This window comes from Pseudorca crassidens, chromosome 20, assembly GCF_039906515.1.
Source record: "Pseudorca crassidens isolate mPseCra1 chromosome 20, mPseCra1.hap1, whole genome shotgun sequence".
In the NCBI taxonomy this organism is placed as follows: domain Eukaryota; kingdom Metazoa; phylum Chordata; class Mammalia; order Artiodactyla; family Delphinidae; genus Pseudorca; species Pseudorca crassidens.
The window spans coordinates 11,449,118-11,465,138 of NC_090315.1; the positions used below are offsets into that span (position 1 = coordinate 11,449,118).

The window sequence follows — 16,021 nt, forward strand, 5'->3', positions numbered from 1 at the left end:
AAGTGATTCTTTCTAAGGAGGCTCCCCCGCCTCCACCTTTCCAGAAGGCAAATGATAAATGAGGAAAAATCTATCTGCATAATGAAATTCCAAACACTCAATATCTGAAATAGACATAGAATGCTTACAAAAAGTCCCAAAACAAAAATGGGCACAGGGCATGAGGAAGCAACTCTGGGAAGTATGTAACTAACATGGTAACGATAAACAGGTTAACTACTAGTTAAGGAATGCTCATTAAAGGCTTCCCTGGTGGCTCAGTGGTTAAAATCCACCTGCCAGGGCTTCCCTGGTGGCGCAGTGGTTGGGAGTCCGCCTGCCGATGCAGGGGACAGGTTCGTGCCCCGGTCCGGGAAGATCCCACATGCCGCAGAGCAACTAAGCCCATGCGCCACAACTACTGAAGCTGGTGCACCTAGAGCCCGTGCTCCGCAACAAGAGAAGTCACCACGATGAGAAGCCTGCGCACCGCAACGAAGACCCAATGCAGCCAAAATCTAATTAACTGATTAATTAATTTTAAAAAAGGAATGCTCATTAAAACAAAATACCACCTTGGCATCAAGACACCCAAATGCAAGTATTATTCATTTATTCATTCTTTCCACAAAAAAAAAAAAAAATCAAGAGATACAACCAAGTCCCTCAAGGCTTCCAGTCCTGTGTGGGCACAGACAGTATATGAGACTTCAAAGGTTCCTACCCTCTGACCTGGTAAAACCACCTTCTAAGAATTTCTTCCGAGAAAGCTGCCCGTGAGGAACAGAAAGATTTATGGACAAGGCTGAACGTCACTGCATTATTCATGCAGCTGAAAACTGGAAAGGACCTAAATGCTCAGCAACGCGGAAATGGCTGGAACAAATGGCAACGGCCTGATGATGACAATGGATTGTAACCATGCTTCGTAAAAAATGGAAAATGAAGCAAAAATGCAGGACATTCAACCGTATGCACAGGCTCCAGCCAGTTTTATTTTTATGCATCTGTGGCAGTGTATGGAGCCAAAGAAAAGAGATGGGAAGGAAGTGCTCTGGCATTTCACGCTGACGACATTCATGCACATGTGGTGCGTGTCGTTTCCGATAACAGTCTTGCATCTAGAATATATATAGAACTCTCACAGCTCAACCAGAAGACAAATGATCCAATTTTAAAACGGGCAAAGGATCTGAATAGACATTTCCCTCAAGGAGATATACAAGGGCCCAAGAAGCGCGTGAAAAGATGCTCCACATCATCGGCTGTCAGGGAAATGCAGATCCAAACCACGATGAGACACCACTTCATACCCTCTGGGGTGGCTAACGACAAGGACGTGGCGTGGAGGGAGCGGAACCCTCATTCAACGGAGGGGCACGATCAGTGGGGCAGTTGCTCAAATGGTTAGAGTCACCAGATGCCCGAGCAGTTTCACTCCTAGAAACATGAAAGTGTGCGGCCACGCAAAAACCTGAACGTGGATACCCACAGCAGCATTGTTCATGACAGCCAGAAAGTGGAAACAACCCAAATGGACATCGACGGATGAAGAGAGCGGTATATCCATACGACAGAACGTTCTTCAGCAGGAACAAGGAATGAACTACAGACACATGCACAACGTGGGTGAACTCTGTAAACACTAAGCTCAGGGAAAGAAGACAGACACGAGAGTCCACGTATTGCATGACTGCATTTATAGGAAATGTCCAGAAGCTAACGAGACAGAAAGCCAATCAGCGGTGGCCTGAGGGGGTGGGGGAGGGGCGCTGGCGTTGCCGGGTACAGGGTTTCTTCGGGGGGGGGGGGGCAATGAAAATGTTCTAAAATTGACTGTGATGACAGATGTACAATTCTGTGAAAAACTGAACTGTTCCCTTTACACTGGTGAAATGTACGTGAATTACATCTCAATAGAGCTTTTTAAAAAATTCCAGATGGTAAGATTAAGAAGTGATTTTCATTTTCTCCTTTAGACTTTCCATCTCTTTCTTTTTTTTTTTCTCTTTTACAGTGAACATACCTTACTTTTAAAGTCAGAAAAGAAGCAAAGTAGTATGAGCTTCCAGGGTGACTGCATGCCCTTCTCCCCCAGCTCCCCTCACCAGCTCCAGGAAGGGGGCGAGGAGAAAACTGAGCCACGCGCAGCACAAGCTCACTCTGCTGCCCAGTGGGCTGGAGAGAGAATCTTCATTTCCCCAGAGCCCATAGACTTCCTATTAATAATAACGCCACACAGCAAGTCGGGGCGGGGAACCCAGGTTCACAACGAGGCAGGTCTCTTCACTTGCCCACCCCTAGGATGTGTCACTCCACCCCTCAAAGCTACAGAGAAGCCATCCTGAATGCCAGGCCAGCCCTCTCCAGCCTGCTGTCTCACTTAGAAAACAAGGAGGTTATCCCTCCACACCTGATAACCGGGATGCTGGGAACAGGGAAGGGGCCTGTGCCAGCCCGGGATTCTCACAGCTGGGTGGTCAGTGAGCACAGGCGTTTCGACCCAACAGCTGGTGGCGGCACAGTAAGCCAGGTGGCCCTGCCTCCCCCACTGCGCTCACCGGCCTGGGAGCTCTTCCCCCAGGACCAGACAGGGTCAGGTTGCTGTCAGGAGTGGGAGCTCTAAGCAGGGCTCCACAGAGGGCTCTGTCTCTGGGCTCTGCCAGTACCCACACCCCAACTCTATCCTAATGGAACAATGCTCACTGAGCACCTGCTCTGCGCCTGGAGCTGCACTGGGGACACAGCAGTGGCCAAGACAGCCCAGCCCCGCCCTCCTGGGGCTCAAAGTCCAGTGGGAAGACAGAGATAGGGCAGGGAAGCCTAGGGAAGCTCAGACCCCGAGGGCCGAGCCCAGGCCCAGCAGGAAGAAGACCCCCGAGCCCCACCCCCCGAGGAATGCAGCACTTTCTAGTCACTGTGATCAAAGTAGGGAGAGCTGGGTCAGGAAGCAAAGATCCCAGGGAACAAAGGGGATTCACAGGACAAGGAGGGAGATGGGGGAAAAGGAGAGGATGGAGGCCTGAGCTGGGGGGCCGGAGGCTGGACACCACTGACATCCTCCACCTCCTCCTGTGACACACCTTGTTGCTGGTGGGGCAGGGGATCAGGTCACCCGCCACAAAGGTAGAAAGGCACACCAAGTTACCAAAACCTGGGCTCTCTTGCCCCACCCCAACCCCCCATGACGAGGAGGAGGTCCTGGCACTCAGTTCCCTAAACGGTGGGGACGACCTATGGACAGAGACAGGGAAACACACACAGTGGGAAAAGACCTCAGACACCACCTTGCTGCACAGAAAGGGCAGTGCCGTGGCCTACCACCCACAGCAAGTCCACAGCAGAAGTGGGTCTGCAACCCCAGACCTGCACTCCCGCACTCCACTGGGCTGGCTAGCTTGGGGGTCTGGCAGACCCGGCAGGGGCGCTCGGTGCCCTCCTCCTCTCTTCAGACTTCCTTTTCTGGCCCTGGGCTACGTGAGGGCGGGGCCCATCTACTACCTGAGGCCCAGCATCCCACTGCGCTTCCTTCTCCACCTACCATACAAGCTCCTGCTCGGGGCCAGGCTCAGTGCCACGTGCTGTGGGCACCAGGGGATACAGTGGCACCGAACCCAACCCACCCCTGCCTTCACGATGCTTACAGTCAAGCGGGCAAGAGAGAACATCCGCAGGCCTGCAGACAAACAGATCGCTGACACCTCCTGGCGGGAATCTATTTAGTGCGCCAGGAAAGAAGGGTTTGCTGGTACCTGAAGGACAAGCTAGAGCTGTGACAGCAAGGCAGGCCTTCCAGGACACGATGTGGGGAGCTCCTCGCATGTAGGAACTGAAAAGAAGCCACGGCACTTGAACCCAGAGAGGACATGGGGAAGGGAGAGCCCAGTCGTGGTCAGCGACGGCGGCGGGGACCGGCCTCCTAAGCTGTTTTAGGGATTCTGCATGGGGTGTGAAAGGCGGTGGGGGGGAAGTGGGCCATTAGTGTGACTGGAAGCTGGGGAGTAACAAGGTCCGCTTTTTCGGGAATGGAGAAGGGGCATGAGAGGGCAGGGAGAGCAGTCAGGACTCCTCCACCTGGCTCACAGCAGAGCGAGGTGGAGGCAAGGAATGAATGAATGAATGAATGCATGGAAGCATGAACAAATGACCCAGTGAACATCTTCCTCGGCCCCTGCTCTCTTTCGGGCCCCGAGGCGCTGGCCTGGGGCACTCGTTGGCAGACCCACTTTGCTCAGAGTCCCTGTGGTGCCTGGGTGTATTCGGTGGTTTGCCTCCTCCAGGGAGCCAGATGGATAAGATGTCATCCCTCACGGCGCTGCTGAGTCCAGTGAGGGGAGATGGACCCAAACAAATAACAACAGCGTGAGGAGGTGTCACGGGAACCTGGAAGAGCAGAGCAGCACTCTGTGTGGGGACGACCTGCGCGCCAGTGCAGGAAGGCTGAGCACAGGGAACCAGGATCTTGGGTCAGGACCGAGGAGGACAGACACCAGCTTGGGAAGGGCCCCCACCAGGCTCAGGGGCGTGGCCTCTACCCTGTGGTGACGAAGGAGCCCTTGGAGGCTTTTCGAGAGCAGAGGATGAGCCCTGTGCCTTCTGGTTCAAACACGGCTCCTTCCCTTACTATCTGTGTGGCCTTGGCACCCGTGAGCCTCAGCTTTCCCTTCTGGCTGCTGTGAAGAGCTTAGATCACCACCATCGTCATCACCATCCCAAAGCATGACCCTCCGCAGGGTCACTTCCCTGGCGTTTGCTTTCATCTTCCGGCAGTCCCACCCTTCCTCCCTCCCACCAGCCCTGTTGCTCTGAGGAACCCAGTGAGTTCAGCTGGGAAGGTGCTTTGCTTTGCACAAAGGGGAGGGCTGCCCAGAACACGAGCGGCTCTCCCACTACACTGCTGATGGCAGCTGGCAGGAGACTAAGGCTGTGGAGAGACGGAGGGGTGGGCGTGAAGGTGGCACACGAGTCAGACCCCAACGGGTTCCAAGAGGGGCCCGCCCACCCGACTGGGGAGGACATCCCAGCTGGGATCCAACAAGGCCTCCGCAGAATCAGACCACAGGGCTCCCACCCCAGGCTTCCGCTGAAAGGGAGAGGGTGTCAGGCAAGTGACATGAGCCGAACGGCTGCCAGCAGACACTTCCAAGCTGCCACCCCCACCCTGAGGCAACGGCTCCACAGCAGTTGCAGAAAGTAAGGCAGGGGGTGAGAATAACTTTACAGAGTGCCCACTGTGTACCTCCATCCACCGCCGATCCATCCACATGAGGGCCTGCGGAGCGCCAGGCACCACGAGAAGTTCTGGGGACCCAGAGGGAAGCCAAAGCAAGATGGGCTCTGCCTTCGTGGAACTGCCTTCCCGACAGGGGGGGAGACAACCAAAGCATGATGGCTGTCAATCACTCCTGTGGCCACCTGGCCTCGGAACCGCCTTTCTGGAACACGGGACCCCCTCCATCTCTCCCACACCAACTGAAAACGCCAGACCCCAGCCTCCTGTTGCAGCTCTAGCCTGCAAAGCCCCCCGAAGAGGGGGCTGCCCTAACACGAGCAGCACCGGGGCCAGGGTGGGCAGTGACGGTGGCAGCCGGGAAGCGGTGACGTCCAGGACCCAGGGCATTCTCACCAGATCTGCTGGAGTTGGAGTGTGCTCCTGGCTGCGAAGGCCCCGGGCCTGGCTCCTCCCAGAGAGCCAGAAACCTTTGAAATAGACTCCTCGTCTGCCAAAATAGCTTCACGAATGAGCAAATTGTGACACAGGGAGGTTTGGGGACGTGCCTGAATTCCTGCAGCTGCATTCACAGCAGGCAGAGTGCTCGCCTATCCCATCCAGCCCAGGGTCACGGGACGGTCAGCCTGCTCTCAGAGAGGAGGGAGTCCGGGCAGGCTCACGAGGGACACGACCCCATTCAACTCTAACAAGCCCTTACTGAGTGCCCGCAGTAGCTGGTTACTGGGCCAGTCGCTTCCCAAGTTCCGAATAATCGAATCCTCAATCCCCATACAAATGGGGATCCTGAGGCAGAGAAGCTGGGCGACCACCTCAGGGCAGAGCTGGACTGGCACCAGCACGCTCCAAAGCCCGAGCCCCAGGCTGCCTCTCCTGTTACCACCGCTTCACAGATACGGGAACGGGGTCCACTGCCGGCTCCACGGTCTCCTACTGGAAACTCTAGGACCACATATTCTAGAATTCAGAATTTCCTGGCTTTCAGAAAGGTGATAGGATACCTACTACTGAAATATTACGTAAGACCCCCAGCAGGGCCTGGGGCAGATTTTAGAGCTTTCTGGATCCGGGAAGTGGGGGCCCTAAGGGGATTCTACAGGTGAAGCCAGCTGCTGAGGTCACACGGGGGAGGTAGTGTGAGCACCCAAGTGCACAGCGGCCACTGCCCACCACCTCACCCAAGGGCAGGAGGAACTAACGGGGGGCGGGGGGGCTGGAGCTCAGAGACCCAAGGAGAGAACGGATGGGGGAAACTGTCACCTTGGAAGTGTTAGGGAGAACACTGCAATGGCAAAACCTTCTGGGGGAGGGGGAGGTTCAGATAAATCTGGTGAATAAATGAAGAAGTCAAATGTCAGCTACTAGGGGCTTCCCTGGTGGCGCCGTGGTTAAGAATCCACCTGCCAATGCAGAGGACACAGGTTCGAGCCCCGGTCCGGGAAGACCCCACATGCCGCGGAGCAATGAAGCCCGCGTGCCACAACTACTGAGCCTGCGCTCTAGAGCCCACGACCCACAACTACTGAAGCCCGCGCACTTAGAGCCTGTGCTCCGCAACAAGAGAAACCACCGCAATGAGAAGCCCGCGCACCGCAACTAAAAGTAGTCCCCGCTCGCCGCAACTAGAGAAAGCCCGCGCGCAGCAACAAAGACCCAATGCAGCCAAAAATAAATAAATTAATTAATTAATTAAATCTATTAAAAAAAAAAAAAGTCAGCTACTGGCCAGTGCAGGGCCACATGGAGCCAAGAGCCTACAGGCTCGTGGCCCACGGCTACCTCCCTGGTCCCCAGCCTCGGTCTCATCCTCTTCACGCCACACTCCCAGAAGGTTCTGTTAAAAACAGTAGGCATGCCCCACCTGCTGGCTCCCCGCCACCCTCAGGCTAACACAGCCTACAAAGCCCCACCTGGGTGGTCCCCCCCAGCCTTCTCCAGTCTCACCTGCGACCCTCCTGCCGCCAACTCCAGACTTCCGACTCCAGTAAGGTCAGCTTTTTTCTCTTCCCAGATGCTCCTCACTGGCTCTCTCTGCCTCCAACCCTTCGCACATACTTCCACTGCTCCTCAAGGGGCTAACTCCAGTGATTTCAGGCCTGAGATGGCCCTTCCTCCAGGAAGCCACCTTTGCCCTGCCCGTCAGCCCTCAGCTCTTCCCAGTCAGCGTCCTGGGCACCCCGGTTGGATTAGAACTGTTTACTGTGGGTCTCCCTCACTCAACTGTGACCTCCATGGAGGCGGGGCCGGGCCTGTCTTCTTCCCAGACCCCTAACACTCGCATTCACTAAACGAGAGGCTGCTCACGCATTCGGCCGGGAGGTACTGAGCGCCTACCATGTACCGACACTGTGTAGCACGCGAGGAACTTGGGCCCAGGGTCAGGATAAGGACCCGATGGGGAGGACAGGGAAGCTGCGTGAACCTCCCAGGCCTCCGAAGCTGTCCAAGAACGACGGCGAGCCCCTCCTGAGTGCCAGCCAGCTGGGCCCTTCACTCAGTCTGCTTCTCATCCCTCCACTACCCGGCGAGGCTGGAATCGTCATCTCCGTCTTACAAACGGTCATGGGTTCAGGATGAAGAAACTATACGGCATGCAGAACTGGACGCAGCAACCTGCCGAAGCTCACACAGCCGGGACACAGGGACAAAGAGCGCAGGCCCCGCAGCCAGACTGCCTGGGTTTGAATCCCAGGTCCCCGCTGCCTGGCTTTGTGACGACCTCAGGCAAGTGACCTCGCCTCTCTGTGCTTCTATTTCCTCATCTACAAACCGGAAAGAATAGCACCTACCTCCCGGGCAGCTGGGAGGTGTAACAGAGATACAGACTCAACCCAGCAATGGGCACGTGGGAGCAGTGAGCGGTGACTGCTAGGGTCACCCGGAGAGCAGGGACTTCGGCCTGGGCCCCTCTATGCTCCACCGCAGCAGGCTGCCCGCCCAAATCACATTTCTGCAGTTCCCGCAAGTCCGACACTTCAATTCGCTCTAAAACAAGTCCATGAGGCCAATCCCGGCCAACCCCCGAACTGAGGTCTGGAAGGCAGCCCTGGGACTGAGTGCTGAGTGGCTGAGCTGAATCAAGGGCCCTCAGCAGAAGGACAGCCAAACCTGGCCGTCAGGGGAGCTTTCTAGAAACACAGATTCCTGGCCTCCATTCCCAGAAGCTGCCTCAGTCACGGCCAGTTCAGCCCGGAGCGCCTGGCTCCATGCTTCTTAATACTTTTGCAGCCAAACGCCTGTGAGAGACAGGAGACGCCTGGCTCCCAGTAACATGCGCTCACACCGCAGACGACCCCCCGGATGACCGTGTGCCGAGCGCCCGCGGTGAGGGGACCCCACGGGGCCCGAGAGCTCCTCCTCGGGGCGCTGAGGGAGAGCCCCGTCCGGGCACAGGCCAGTCAAGTCCTCCCAGAAGCTTTCTCCCAAATGCCACGGCGGCACATGAGATCCGACGGAAAGCCTCACTCTCCTGCCACTCATCACCCCGGCTGGTGCCCCGAGCCCTCCTGGGCGCCAGGCAGAGGTCACAGAGGTGACTCTCGTGGTCTTCGCCCTTGAAGAGGGAAACATGATGAGAAAGTGCAGCGGGTGTAGGAAGGAGGGTGGCCCACCTGAGCCCCAGGGCGCAGAGGGCCCAGCCTGGCGAAGCAGGCGCTCCCCACACAGGCCCGTCCACACAGTCGGGTCCCCACGGGGCAGAGGGCCGGGGAGCCGGGCCATTCTACAGAGGGGAGGGGCTCAGGGGGCAGCCGTAATTTGTCGACAGTCACGGCCAGCGGCTGAGAGGCTGCAGGTAATGCTTTGAGCTCGACTCTTGGTGCCCTTGCTGCCTCTCAGGCTGGGGGAGGGCCGAGACAGGCTGATTGAGTTTCAGCTCAGAGAGACCGGGCAACTTGCCCAGAGTCACCCAGCTTGTAACGGGCAGGATCATCCCTGTCAGGGACGTCGGGGCACTCGTCTCGGAGGAGTAGGCCTCTGACGGACAGACAGCAGGGTTCTGACGAGGGAGACGCTAGGGGAGACAGTAATGCACTGAGGGCGCGGGGGGGGGGGGGGGGGGGAGGCGGGGCGGGGAGGCTGGCAACGACCGGAATAACGAGGGGGACACCCACCGAGTGCTTGCTGTTGACGCTGTTATCTCACTTAATCCTCACCGCCCTGTGAGGAGGTACTAATGTCAGCTGTATTTTATAGAGAGAAAAATCACAGGCAGAGAGAACAATTGCCCAAAATCACACGGCAGAGTCTACGTGCCAACACCAGCAGTAGGAGGTGAGGTTGGGCCCACATGGAAATCTGGGCGAAAGCATCAAAGCCGCCCCCCAAGACCCCACTCCCTCCGCCCCAGCAAGACCACCCACCACTTAGGCTAAAACGAGCCATTAACTAGTAAGAGAGCCTCTTCCCACCACTGACAGGTACCTTCTCACCAGTCCAACCAGTTTCAAGGACTAAATTTGCAGCACGGGTTTCAATGAGAACAAACAGTAAGGCATTTATTTCCATCCTCTCTGATCGTCGTTTAAGAACATCATGGCCTGTGTACATATAGCTGTTTCACTTTGTTATAAAGCAGAAACTAACACACCAATAAATTGTGTGTTATACTCCAATAAAAACGTTAAAAAAAAAAAATCGTGGCCACTGTCCCCACCACCCCTCCCCCCTCCCCACCCCAGCCTCAAAGCTTGGGCAGCTAGAGGTGGGCACGTTCCGGCCCCCTGCACCTTGCAGACACCTCCACTTCACATGAGGAACTTCCTGGTGGGCACAACTCCCCTACCCCCACTCCAGGACAGACTCCGCAGGCTGGAGGTCAGGGAGCAGGGAATGAGTCATGGGCCGGACTGGAGGGAGGGGAGACAGCCTCAGAGACCGCAGCCGGTGTCATGTGCTCTCCCGATGCCTGCCTCGCAAACCCCATGTCTCCTCCCCACACGGCGTTCAGCTGGGACTGGGGAGACAGCTGAGCCTCAGGTCATTCTTTCAGTTTGGTCTGAAGAGTTCCTGGTACACAACCGGCCCTGGTCCTCAGAGGAGCTGGGAACGCAGGGCCTGCCGCCACGGGACTGGGGGGCGGGGGCGTGCACCAGGCCAGCCCCTCCTCCACCGGCATCCACTTCCACCCCCCACAGGGAGAGTGGAGCGCACCCTGTGCCCAGCCTGGCAGTACTGAGGCAGCCTCCTCCCCAGCTTCACGTCCCTTCCACTCGCAACCGGCTTGCCACAGAGACCCTGCCTTCCCCACCAGGTCCATGCCCTCCATTCAGATATCCTGGGTGGTCAGCAGGGCAGGGATCACAATTTCACAGATGAGGAGACAGACAAGCTCAGCAAGAATAAGTGCCTTGCTAGGGCCGCAGCATATGCTGCGGCCAGGGCTGGCCTGGAGGCGCACCCCGGCTAGAGGGGCCCCAAGGATGGCCTGGCCTCACCCCTTCCAAAACGGCTGCACACACGCCCCTGGCGTTCATTCAACCACGATAACTGTTGTGTCTTTCGAGGGGCTGGGTAGAAACGAGGACAGACAGTGTCTATTCCCCGATTCCAGCGGGGGAAAGAGACCACCGAAACGAAATAAACGTGCATGGTAACAGGAGATGGCCTTTAGTGCAATGAGAAAATAAGCAGGCCCCTGGCACTGGGGGCAGGCGGGGACACCATGTGACATGGGAGCCAGGGAAGGCCCTTCTGAGTGCTGGGCCGGGTTGACCCTCTGTAGGCCTGAGACCCTCCTGCACCATCTCCCTCCTTCAGATGTCTGGTCTCCAGGAATCCCCCAACACGTGACCTCTGACAGGGCCTGATGGGGCTCTTGCCTTAGGCAGACACCTCCAGAGGCTCCCACCCAGCTGGGCCACCACCTAGTCTCAGTCCCAGCCCTCCTCCACCCCAGTCAGAGGCTGTGTCAGGGCCTAGCTGAGCTCTCCTCCCAGGGCAAGGCCCTGCTGAAAGGGCGCCCTGTGCTGGGGCCCCCAATTCCTCTAGTGGCTGCTTGCTCCCAGCTCCCAGCTCCCAGCTCCTGCACCTCCTGGCCCAGGCAACTTCTCCAACTCTGCGATGGAGAACAGCTTCTGAAGGACCTCTCTTGCAACTCAGATCCGCCAACTCCTCCCTCACCCTTGGCCTTGGGGTCGTGTCACCACAGCAGGCCCCAGAATGACTCCTTCCTCACGCTTCCCACTAGGGCCACAGCTCAAATGACACCCCCTGTGCTTTCCCACAGTTTACAGACCAACTCCAACAGATCTCCTGCCCCTCCTGCAAGTCTCGCCGGCTCCTCCCTGAAGCCCCCAGCCAAGATCCTTGGCTCTCTCAACTAGGCAGTCCCTTGGCCCGACTTGCCACGGCTTGGGGGGCGAGCCTCCACCTCCCTCACTCCCAGGCCAGCCCACCCCTCCACTGTCCTCCTCAGGCACTGCCAGGCCCGCCAAATCCCACCATCCAAACTCACCAACTTCACCAACAACCCCTCCTCTGCCTGGGGCCCAAGATCCCCCAACTGTCAGGTCAGTGGCAACTCCTCTCCCCGGCCCAGACGGACCAACTCTCCCAGCCGAAAATATCGATCCATTTCTCCATGTCATCACCTCTCCACCTCAGACCCACCGACTCCTCCAGAGTGTGAGTCCACACCCGTCCTTGCCGCCCCTCCCTAAACTTCCAGGCATGAGAGACTCCCCCAGCCCGTGCGCTACCACCACCTCCACCCCTTACCGGGGGGCAGACCAGTCAGCGACCATCCTCATCCTCTCAACCCCTCCCAGCCAGACGCCAACTGACCCTCTTTCTCGACATTCTTCCCTCCCCCCCCGGGGGTTCCCCCCCCCAAACTCCTTCACTGCATCTCCACAACTGCCCACAAGAGAAAAAACAACAACAACAAAAACAAAACCGGACTGAATCTGCCTGGATAACAGCAGCTCTTATTTATGTGGCAGGAACTTACAAGGACTGTCTTATTTAATCCTCACGACTACTCCACAGTAGAAATTAGCACCTCCATTTGCAGAGAAAGAAACAGGAGGCTTAGAGAGGAAAAATGGCTTCCCCAAAGCCCAACAGCTGGTAACAAACAGCTGTTCCCCTTCTGGGAACCTGCAGACCAGAAACTTTCCCCCACTCCCAACCCCTCCCCGCTCCAGAATCTCCAGCTACGCTAACGTCCACAAACGGAACACCTTCCCTTCCCCTTGCCCTGAGCCCACAAATGGACCACCGTTCTGGCCCTCTCCTGGAAGCCTGTGAAGCGGAAACATCCAGGTCCCAGCTCCGTGAACCAACTCCTCTAGGCTGGCCCCTAAAATGACCAGTAGCACCTAACATCTCCCCTAAAATGACCAACAATACCTGCGACTTTATGAAGGCTCACCCTGGACAATCACTTTGCACACACAATCTTAGTCAGTCCTCTCTGAAACCCTGTGACGTAGTTTTCTCGCCCACTTACAGATGGGAAACGGAGGCTCCGAGGAGTGAGGTACCCAGCCTGAGGTTATGCTTCGGGTACATGGGAGTCAGGATTGAACTGGAGCACCGTCTCATCACCATCCTGCTCTGCCTCTCCAGGTCTTTCCCGCTTCCTGGACTGGATATCATGCTGTAGCTGAGGCCCATTCCAACTCTTCCCTTCCTCAGCCCCAGTCCCCCAAGCCCTCCAACCCAAAAGTGCCCGCCTATTCCTGGGGCCAAGAGCGCAGGGACTGGGCTGGCTCCCAAGGCCAAGAATTTTAAATTAACCACCGTCTCTTTAACAATTAATGGCCAAGATGGCATTTATGGTGGTTCCCCGTGTGTTCAGCTTCCAGTTCCCACGTCTCCCACGCTCACATCAAAGCCACCAATTTCTCCACTGCCCACAGACTAGCAACAGTTCCTCCTCTCTCCCCAGGGCCAACAGACCAACTTCTGTAGAGCCGGGGCCAGGCTGATCCCTCTCTTTGCGGGCTCCATCCCAGCAAGACTGCCAGACCTGGCCAGGACTCAACACTGCCAATCCACCCCTGAAGCAACTTTCCACCTTCCCAGCCCTATGGATAAAACACACTCTTCCAACTGCCCTTTCAGTTTCAACACTGAGCCGACCTTCTCCAGAGGACGTACAGCCCATGGACTTGCTCTCTCTCCCCACACCTCAAGCCACCAAAGTTCTTCAATGCTCTCACCTTCAACTGACTGGCAACTCCAATTCCCCAATGCTTCCTCAGGGGAAAGAGAAAAAAAAAAACACCCTCCTAGAGCCAGGCTCCAAAGTTCCTCTGCTCCTGAGTGACTGACAGTGCTGTGCTTCCCTTTTTTTGGGGGGAGAGGAAAAGGAGGCACGCAGTGACTTTTCTTAAGGCCAAGACTGAATATCTCCTCTATCTTACCCACCCCCAAACTGACCACCAACTCTGCTACTTTTCTGGCAAGTTTGTTTACTTTGACTCCCTTTTCCCAGCCCCAGGATCTACTGACTGGTCTAGAGCCATAATCCAGGTTTATTCCTCTTCCTTCTTTCACCCAAGGAAGTGAACCACATGACCATCCCTTGCCCCGAGGCTTGCAGAACAGCAACTTAACCTTTCTGTCCCCATGGGCCCATCAAACTCCTCCAACTGCCCTTTCAGCGCCAATGTTGACCCACTCTTCCTCCCCTGACCGCTCTATCCTTCTCTGGGGAAACTATAAACTCAAAGGCTACCGCCCTCCTAATCTCCCCAGCCACCAAACTTTCTTTGATTGCTCACCGTTTCAATTCCTAAACAGATCACCTTCAGCGTCCCTTGGGGGGGGTGAGGGGGGGAGTAGCATAAACCAGCTACTTTTCACCTTCCCAACCCAACAGCCACCTCCTCTCTAACACTCTCCAGCTCTAAACTGACGACTGTCTCCTTAAATCATTAGGTGCAACTTATTGAGCTCCACCTCTGTGCTGGGGTCTGCACTGACTCCCAGGTCCCCCACCAGCCCGCCTCCACGCTCCAGCCGTAGCTACCGTGTCTCCACGGGTCTTTGGGTTCCACAGCTCCGGACACGATATCTTCGTCGGACGGGAATGTAACGCGCTTGGCCGCAGCCTTGAGGCGCCCGTCGGCCGGGGGCGATGCGGGGCTGGGAGACGGGGCCTCGGCGGGGGCCTCCTCGGCTTCGCCGTCCGCGCCCGGCTCGGGCGGCGCCTCCTGCGGCGGGACCTCCATCGCCGCCGCCACCTCCTCACGGGGGCCCTGGGGACATGCCCCGGGCCCCGGACTTGTCTCTCCGGGCCCTCCCGCCGTCCCGGGGCATGGGCTCAACCACTGCTTCAGGCGCCGCCTCCGTCCGCTCTCCTGGTCGTCGTAGTCGTCGCCGCCGGGAGCTCGAGCGCGCCTCCCCCGAGCCCCGTGCGCGCCTGCTCGTTCGCAGCCGCACTTTCGTTAAGGGCCGGTGAGCCCGCCGAGTACCCAGAAAAGCAGAAAATCAATTTAAGTTATTTGCAGGTAGAGTTGTCTCGTGCTTTGTTAAAGGGGGCAAACAAAAGGCAGAAAGAGCCACAAGAAAAAGAAACGTGAGCAGTGAATCTGCAGAGCCGGAACTGCAGAATATGAGGGGCGGGGCGAGGTGGACGCCGTCTCCCAGAGCAGCGCGCAAGCGCGAACCTGAGCCGCCCCCACCGCGCCTCCCCGCTTTAATCTAGATAACTAATGTTTAGGCTCTCAGATATTCGTCACGAGCTCAGGCACGGAGAAGGGAATGGAGTTGATAGAAATAAAAATATCTGCTTGGTGGGGCTAGGCCAACTGGTAAGGACAGAAGTAAAGAGATGGAGAACTTGAAAGGGAAGGCGACAGAAGCTGTGTTGAATATATGAGTACAGGTGATGGATGCGGACAGAGGGACCATCTGCCTGCAGACGAAGCCAGTCCCCACTTGCTGGTTAGTCTCTAGCCTTCCATTTGCAGACTGCAGCTTCATCAATAACCCTCTGTATTTGGATAGCGTTGTATAAAATACAATTTAAATTTAAAAATTGAAATAGGAGCCCATAAGGAATATTATAGCCCTGATTTAAGTTGTTTAAAAAACTGAACGAAGGAAGAAATGCCAAAAGCAAGGGATCAATCTGCCAACCAAAATACCGGGCGATGGACCAGGTAGATCACGGAGCCAGTAGCGAACTAGCACGAACTCAAGCCACACCCCCACAAGGGCTCGATTCAGTCGCTTAATATTCGCATCCGCACTTTCTCCACGCTATCCCAGCCCAACAGGCAACTCGGGGAAGGAGGAGCTAAAACCAAAAAAGGATACGTGGGGAGGAGCAGGCGACATCGTTGCTTAGGCAACTCGAAGCTAGGCCCAGGAGTCGCCAAAGGTAGCTCTGTGAATGGACATATGGGAGCTGAGGCTCTCCACATGCTTCATTCAACTTCACTGGCCACCGCGCTTTGACGACTGAGGAGGAACAAAGCAAATCTCATCCATATTTAATGGAATCTTCACTTACCTTCTTAAATAGATGGGACTACAGAGGGGGCAGAAATTACTTTTTAAAAGTAAATCTGGGCTTCCCTGGTGGCGCAGTGGTTGAGAGTCCGCCTGCCGATGCAGGGGACGAGGGTTCGTGCCCCGGTCCGGGAAGATCCCACATGCCGCGGAGCGGCTGGGCCCGTGAGCCATGGCCGCTGAGCCTGCGCGTCCGGAGCCTGTGCTCCGCAACGGGAGAGGCCACAACAGTGAGAGGCCCGCGTACAGCAAAAAAAAAAAAAAAAAAGGGAATCTGCTGAGGGAATTCCCTGGCGATCCAGTGGTTAGGACTCGGCGCTTCCACTGCAGGGGGCAAGGGTTTGATCC

At 56.6% G+C, this 16,021-nt stretch overlaps 1 protein-coding gene across 4 annotated transcripts in view; it reads right to left on the reverse strand.

Annotated features, from left to right (window-relative positions):
- The window catches only part of PPP1R37 (protein phosphatase 1 regulatory subunit 37), a 42,870-nt gene extending 27,030 nt beyond the window's left edge, over positions 1-15,840 (reverse strand). For 2 of the 4 annotated variants that reach the window (XM_067720710.1, XM_067720709.1), the window contains exon 1: positions 14,187-15,840. In XM_067720710.1, the coding sequence (XP_067576811.1) occupies positions 14,187-14,388 (202 nt within the window). In that variant the 5' untranslated portion in view covers positions 14,389-15,840. Of the gene's footprint in view, positions 1-5,218; positions 5,582-5,605; positions 5,793-14,186 lie in introns of those variants that run through there. The other 2 variants (XM_067720711.1, XM_067720712.1) reach the window with 2 other exon arrangements.
- Positions 15,841-16,021: the final 181 nt, after the last annotated feature.